The sequence below is a fragment of the Carassius auratus genome, chromosome 9 (assembly GCF_003368295.1).
Source record: "Carassius auratus strain Wakin chromosome 9, ASM336829v1, whole genome shotgun sequence".
Taxonomy (NCBI): domain Eukaryota; kingdom Metazoa; phylum Chordata; class Actinopteri; order Cypriniformes; family Cyprinidae; genus Carassius; species Carassius auratus.
In genome coordinates, this window is record NC_039251.1 from 25,730,502 (window position 1) to 25,738,573 (window position 8,072).

The 8,072-nt window shown below is 40.6% G+C and overlaps 1 protein-coding gene across 1 annotated transcript; it reads right to left on the reverse strand.

The window, feature by feature from the left end:
* Positions 1 to 173: 173 nt before the first annotated feature.
* Positions 174 to 6,988, reverse strand: LOC113108891 (indian hedgehog B protein-like). Its single transcript, XM_026272299.1, has 3 exons — positions 5,574 to 6,988; positions 3,611 to 3,872; positions 174 to 1,797 (listed from the first exon to the last, which is right to left on the reverse strand). The coding sequence occupies exons 1-3, from the start codon at positions 5,871 to 5,873 to the stop codon at positions 1,118 to 1,120; spliced, it is 1,242 nt and encodes a 413-aa protein (XP_026128084.1). The 5' UTR covers positions 5,874 to 6,988; the 3' UTR covers positions 174 to 1,117.
* Positions 6,989 to 8,072: the final 1,084 nt, after the last annotated feature.

The following is an 8,072-nucleotide window of genomic DNA, read 5'->3' on the forward strand; positions in this document are numbered from 1 at the left end:
CTTTTAAAACCCCCATTGGAAAAAGTGAATGGAAAAAATACTTCCGGAACCAACGGCACCGAAAAATTGTCTGAACACGAATGCACTCTATTAATACACCCTTATTCATTTTAGAAGGAGTTCAGAAAACAGAGAGATTTAGTCAGTAGACTAAAGAAGGACAAAGGCAGATATTTCCATAATCTTTAATTCTGAAAAATAGATCTTTAAATAGTTTTACAAATATTATATAATTTCTGACATCTTTAAGTAAAATGTAAATAATGCCACAAAACCGATAAATACAGTAAGTTGTATGGGAAACTGAGTATTACTGCATAAAGCACACATAAGGACTACATAAACTGGCATAAACATTGCTACACATTGCACAGAATAGACTCTTAATTTGTTCGAATGGAGCCTTCATAAAAGTACTCAACACCCTAATAATGTATGCTAGATGGAGAAATACAGTGTACAATGTGACCATTAAATACTCGATTAAGTTGGGACAGACACCTCTACGTTTACAGTGAGAAACGTGTAACTGACCATATGAATGAATACAAAACAGTTATCATGAACCGCTCTGGACCTGAAAGTACATTTTCCTGATGTTTTACAGACCTTAACCCAGTTGTAAAGTGTATGTTTCTATGGGTGTGGGTCTTCCTCCTCCGTCTCAAACCTTATCAGGCCGCGTTGGTCTGATTGCCTTTGGTTGAGTCACTGCATACCTGAGTATAAAGCAAATTCATCTATAGTTTCCTCACTTCCATGCCTATATAATGATATGTTTATTGAATGTGTATGTGTGTATAAAGCAAAAAAAGAGACTGAATAGGAGCTATCCGAGCGGAAATGTGTGCGTCTTGATATATTTGTGATAATGTTCCAGTGTAGGCAGTATAGAAAAACCCATCTGAAAGTGTTAAATATGGGCTACAAAAGATCAATTTTGTCACGTCCTATGTCCACTTCCTCAAACGAAGCTCGACCTATTGAATAGCTGCATCCTTTCTAGTCTTTTAGGGACTATTCAGGGTCACAACTGATTGTGTTCTTCATTTCAGGACTTTCTTACTTCGCTTTCTTTTAGATGCTTCCGTGACATTCTCATTCCCTCTGTTTGTTTTCATCTGTCATTGTCCATCATGCTCCAGGGATGGAAGTGTGTTGGATCCAACACATGAGTCCCAACCCAATGCAGCAGACAGGAATACCAGTGTATCCCCACAGCCTGATGTCCAACTGTCCCTCCCCAGCTAGAAAGTACCCTGAGTGGGCCGAACGCCCAGTGAGCCAGCCAGTGCTGGTCCACGGCAGCGTAGCAGGAGGAAACCACGCCATTGACCACCACCGTGCCATGGCGGGTAAGCGGCGCAAAAACCCCCTTGTCCTCCTGTATTTGGATCCTAGTGACCCGGGACAGATGTCCCTGCTGTCCTGCTCCTTGTGTGGACACCACACACTGACCTGGTAGCACGTCACTAGCAAACACAGACTTCAGCTCTGTACCCGCTACTGGCCCTGAGCAGTTCCCTTCGGATACAAACAGGAGATGCGCCGCAGTCAAGCTCAGTTTTGCACCCGAGTCCGTCTCGATGGCGTAGAACTGCTTCTCTGCAGAAGGATCGCGGTCTAGGAAGGCGATGACTTCACTGTAGATGAGCGGCCCACTTCCGTCGCTCTCTGATGAAGCGAGGACTTTATCTCCAGGCTGTAAGCTGTCCATAGTCTTCACGCTTCCATCCTCAATGGTGACAAGAGCCGATGCGGGGAAACAGCCGCCAGTTTTTGCAGCCACAGAGTGCTCTGAAAGAGAAATATAATGACAAACTAACAATATAATTGTCCTGTTTCTCTTCTTTATTTGCACAGTAGCCTAACATAATTCCAAAGGTCTTGTGTGTTTATTAAAGCTCAGGTTTGGATTGTTCAGATGGCACAGTGCCTTTCTCAGATTAATCTTCAATCTTTAAAACACACACACCCAAGCACAAACACACTCCCCGTTCTCATTGTAAACCCATAAAAATCCAATCAAACAGAGAGCTGCAGTGCTAAAATAAAGGTGTGCAGGCAAACATTTCAAGCGCCATCCTTCAAGCTAATTCATTTTTTGGCATGACTCTAGTCAGCAGGTAAAAATGCAATAAAAGCTAATAAATAACCACTTGATTGAATCCCAACTCCCTGTGACTTCTGTCCAACAGAAGGTTTGGAGTGATGTATGTACTACAAAAACCAGAATGAGTCTTAAGTCTCTGTTGAATCCAACACAAATATTTGGGAAAGGTAAGTACCAAGGCCAGGTGATAAGACAGGCTGATATAAGAGATCTGAGAAAAGGGGACAACAGAGTTGCCGTCTGGAAAACAAAGGGCTTGGTTAATCATCTCACAGCACTTTAGCAGGCAGTCCTACTTCTTAAGGCACAATCTCTCTCGCTTACATAAACACACACACATGCATACATATTTACTCTTATGCACTTCTAGCATATGAATGTGTGCTCACAAGTCCAAATACTGTTTTGTTTATATTTGAGTTCTGAAGAACTTATTTTACATGATATTTCGTAATCTGGTTAACTGTATCTTTTTTTATATATACTGCATATACTAAAGTACGTGCATAAAATCTTACAATAACAGTTGACGAAGCCAACTGAAGAACACACCTATAGAGGACTTTGATAGAGTAGAAGTAGACAACAGATCTTGCTTGTGTTTGCATGCTCTATCAGAAAGATAACAGAAGGGCCTCAGATATGTCCACACACAGGTCTCATTTCTCTTTAGCAGTGGAGAAATACTCTACAGACATTTGGAAAAATATATACTTTATTGTCAGACCTAATCCAAAACTGTAGACCTTTATCTGCACTGCCTATGCATGAAGATATGATGAATTCTGAAGAACTGATTAAAGTAGAATAAGTTATCAAGTTGAATATTCCCAGATTCTTAATGGTAGCTAGGCGATGAGATAAACAAATAATCCAAAACATTTGCAGAAAGAAGCATCACAAAGAAAAGGTGTCGCAAGGTGTTAAATTTAATTACTTCATTATCTTCAATGAGAAGACAATGTGTGCAATAGGTCGTTTTTTAGCACCCGAAAAATAAAAATTCAGGTCAAGAGAGAAGAAGAGACAATAAATGGGTGCACTTTTACTTTCCTTGTTGTCTGGCCAATAATTTAGTCTCTGGTGATTCAGGTAGAGGCAGGTGTTTAAGGTTTAATGATGTGGTCTGTTACCTGTTGTTACCTTCATCCCAGGTCTACCACTTATCTCACCCAAGTTAATGAGAAATGACCATCTTCACCACAATAGGACACACCTCATTTAACTGCACACTGAACGCATATAAACCTTTCAGTCTGGAGTCTCTTAGTTCAAACATCAGAGATCAGACGGGAGAGTTTTACACCAGCAATCATAACCCTGTTTTTTAATTCACACAATATTCCACGTTTCCCCTTTTAGATGTTGTGAGCTCAACTATATTCAGTGAATAAAGTCTCTGGCTGAATGTTACATTATATTACTCTGTATATCACATTGGTTACGTTTCATATAGTTGTACTGTAAATAAACAGATATATGTAGTCTCAGCCCTACCTGACTTGACGCTGCAGTGGATGTAAGATTTGGACTCATAGTAGACCCAATCAAATCCGGCCTCCACCGCGAGACGTGCCAACATGCCATATTTATTACGGTCGCGATCAGAGGTGGTGATATCGATAGCTCTTCCTTCATAATGCAGCGAATCTTCAAAGTGATTGCCGTCTTCATCCCAACCCTCGGTCACCCTGAGCTTCACCCCGGGCCACATGTTCATCACAGAGATAGCCAGAGAGTTCAGCTTATCTTTACAGCGCTGTGAACGCAACAAGGAAAGATGTTTAGACCTGGGTTACACATGTGGAAGATGATGGCCTGCATTTACTGGAATTTTGCAAGAAATACGCAAACAGGACAAGTTATAACTCCAAAGTGCAAAACAGACTGAATCTCTCTCACACACACACACACACACACACACACACACACACAAACACTTACATCACAGGGCAAGACAGAAGACATGCAGAATTGATGCAAATGACACTGATTTCTGTTGTTGAGGTAAATAAAAACATATCTGCAAATGATACTTTAAAGAGTCCAGGATCAGCTCTTTAGTGAGTTGAAGTGTATGGCTATAACACCCCAAATAATATGTGAAACAAATGAACGGGCTGAATCTTTAAATCTTGTTTAAATAGAGATGATTTGATTTATCTGATTTAAGTTCTGAAAATTATTAATTAACTTCCATTTGTTTACCCTGTTTTGCATCTTCCATGCAGAGCTTTCCACCGTACACTTTCCAATAAATCGTATAATTTATTCCTATATTAACTAATTAAAAGAGGTTCTGTAATCCCACACTAACATACCATACAATATGCCATAGTTTTTGTTTTTAACCCAGGCACCTCTCTTTCATGCCTGGAGAGCTTGTTTTCAAAAGCACCCACGTAAAACATTACATAAGGAGAAGTTATTGAATCATGAGACGAACTGAGTGATGCTTGAACCCACAAATATATACTGACTTATTTTTACCATCCCACAGGTATTTTTCATTGACCAAAGGTACAAAATGTTGAGTGATTCACTTTTACTCATTTAACCTAACCACATTCACCACCCTTTAGAATACACAAGACAAATTTGCTTTTAACAGCAAATTCATATTTCAGCATGGAAACAAGAGTTCATCACCAAAGCACAGATACTGTAACGAACCACAATTTCAGGCAATATCGGTTTCATTATTTGGAAAGGATATAAGAGTCACAAGTTCAGATTCATGAGTCATTTAAGATTTATTTATAAATTGTTTAAATAAACCACAAACTGAATGGAAAGTTTACTTATTTTTTAAACTATTTCCATTTATGACTAATACTCTAAGGTTAGTATTAGAGTGAGTTAACATGAACAAATTAAATAAATATTAAGTTATATATATATATATATATATATATATATATATATATATATATATATATATATATATATATATATATATATATATATATTCACATTGTACATAAAAGCACATGAACAAGTATTTGACAGGTCCTAGATTCTCCTTAAATGACATGTAAGTTCCACAAAGAACCATCATACGATCTAGTCATTTAGCAAACAATTTGTTTTCTGCTTTGAAGAACTAAGAAACCAATATGCTGATTTGAAAGACCAGCAATGTAACATTAATAACTTTTTGAAATCCCCAAAGATACAGCAAAACTCACGAACCCGAACGTAAGGTTTTTTAAAAACATAAGATTCTCTGCAGAACCCGAAATCCATCGAAGAAGCTGTTTTATTAAGCGATATTAAGAGACAAACCTCTGTCAGCAATCAGTTCCTCTGAAAGCTGTGAAGATCGATAGGAGCGCGTCGGTGGGACTGAGCAAAGGGCAAACCGCGGAGCAACAGGTCTAATGCGCTCGCAATCGAATCAGAGCCACTGAGTGTGTTTCTAATGGGCCGATAATTGAATTCATACGAGCTGCATTATTACCTGCGTCATGAGTCGATCCGCACCTGTGTTCTCCTCATCCTTGAAGATGATATCGGGGTTGTAGTTCGGTGTGAGCTCTTTAAAACGCTCCGAGGTCCTGGTGATCTTGCCCTCGTGTCTCCCACTGGCTCCCAGTGTCTTTTCGGCTACATTTGGACTAAACTGCTTGTAATTAAGGGGTGTCAGTTTCTTTGGAGGCCGCCTTTTCCCATGTCCCCTCCCCGGCCCACAGCCCTCGTTAACAGGTGCGAAAATCAGGGCGCAGCCGACGAGGAGCCCAAACACCACGGGGAGACGCATTCCACCCCAACACGCCGGGCACTCCGGGCACTCCGATACGGAGTGGCACGGTGGCACAGCTCGCCGTTCAATGAGAAACTACCCCCCGGAAGATCCTTATTCCCCCCCACGGGGTAAAAGATGGGGAGGACAAAACCTCTACTTCTTTATCGCTCTTATCCTCGCCATCGTCCGTGCGTAAAACGTGCTTTACGCAGAGGCTGTCACGGAGAGACGCCGGAGAAAAGATCCAGTGATACCAAGTGTTCAGTGCCCATAGAATGCTAAACGCTGGTCTCTCGAGTAAATCACCGAAATGAGAGTAAGCAGGCAAGTCCATTTATTTATCTAACAGATTCTAGGAGCGCGAGAGACAGGGTGACTCCGACGCACACTGGCAGAGCTGTCAGACTCGGAGAAACTGCTGCGGCTGCTGTCTTTGAATGAGCACGTCCTTCGGCGCACGTCAAGTGATCTGAGTTGCCGGCGAAATGAGACCGCACCCTGCCAGTTTTTTGCCCCTCTCTATCCCTGCCTGCCACTCCTCCCCATGGGTCACATTGGGTGCGTCGTATACCCACCGGCTCCCTTTAACGCTTCACAGCGCCTGGCTGGGCAAACACAAGTCTCGCAGAAGATCTGTGGACTCAGACTCTCCCATTCATAAGATCCACAAATAGAGAACGAGCCTGGCCGCTCCTCAAACAAACGTGAACGACTGCTGCCCGCCCCTACCTCTTTATAACATTGATACGCTTCAGGAAACACACTAGACTAGAACCTGGCGCATTCGTTTAAATGATTGATCATTATTCATCAGAAGACGCCTGTTTGTTAGGCTGTTCATTTTTGGTGACAGGTGTAACGACGCTGCTTATGAGTCAAAGACAAGTGATTTTTTTTATGGTCCTGAACTATTGTTATGCAATGTTACATAAAAGTAAAGTGGTTTCTAGAATGAGAGAAAATGCTGACATTATTATTATTTTTTTTTTAAAGAAGGAAGAAATTGGTTCATTGTTGGCATTAGTTTGGCAGTGTTTTCTAAAATAAATAAATAAATAAAAAGTCAATATTAATATTTGAAAACACTTACTTGCCCAGACAGATCAAATTTAGTATGGTGTAACAAATAGGAAGGAAGCCATTTTGGTGTTATGTGATCCCTTAGACCGTCATAACTATGTGTCAGGACATTATTTTTTTTTAACATTTTTAATGAAATGGAATAACTCTCAATATTTGTGACTTTAAAAATCGGATATTTGTACTTGATTTCAAACTCATTCCTTCTCTGTCTTCTTGGGCATGCTTATCCTTCATTGCAATACATTATAACCTATGGACAAGACAAGCATTGTGAAAGTTCATTTGAGCCGAAAAAAAAAAAAAATTGTTGGTTTGTGTATTACAGCCTCCTTGTTCCAGGTTCTGTTCACATCAGCTGCTCAATGGATCTTATTTGTATCAGATATTAAAGGACAGAGCTCTAGTGTGTGCTGGCCTATGCTGAGGTAATGGGCAGTGGTGGGACCTGCATGAGGGGTTCACTGTTCTAACTGAAGATGAAGCAGGTAAAGACGGGAGCATATAGCTTGGAAGACTTACACAGGAGCAGCTCTATTCTACAGCACTGAGAGAAGACGCTCCATGTATACAAGTCGTGACTGTGTGGAGGTAGCCAGCGGTCAGCACCTTAAGAACAGATATATCCACGACACTCGAAGTCTGTTCACTTTCTCTTTAAATGAGGAAAAGGAAACAGACCCAAGTCTTCCAAATTAGCTCTGCAAATATTTGCCGGAAAGGGTCTAGTGGTTTTGTGCCCATTTCAAAAGCAATTTATTTTTATTATTTACGTCTGTAAATATCAAAGTATTTTAGGTTTGGGGGTTGGTGTGTTCTCATTTGGAACAAGGAGTAAAAGAGAGTAATTGAGTGGATGAGGAACACACTACTGTCACTCTTCCAATCAAACTCAATTTCACATTGACCATTTGGTGCAGGTCAGTGTGAAACTGTGGCCATTTTACCCATCCCTCATTCTTACATTCATGGACCATTGTTCCTCTAAACAGTCATTAAATTATAATTCCTTATCTGTTTGTTGTTTAAAACTCTCTTAATTGCTTTTTATATTGACCTCACTACCTTAACTGGACCCACCCATCCATTCTCCAAACCAATTGTCCCATGTAGGATCACAGGGAACCCCACAGG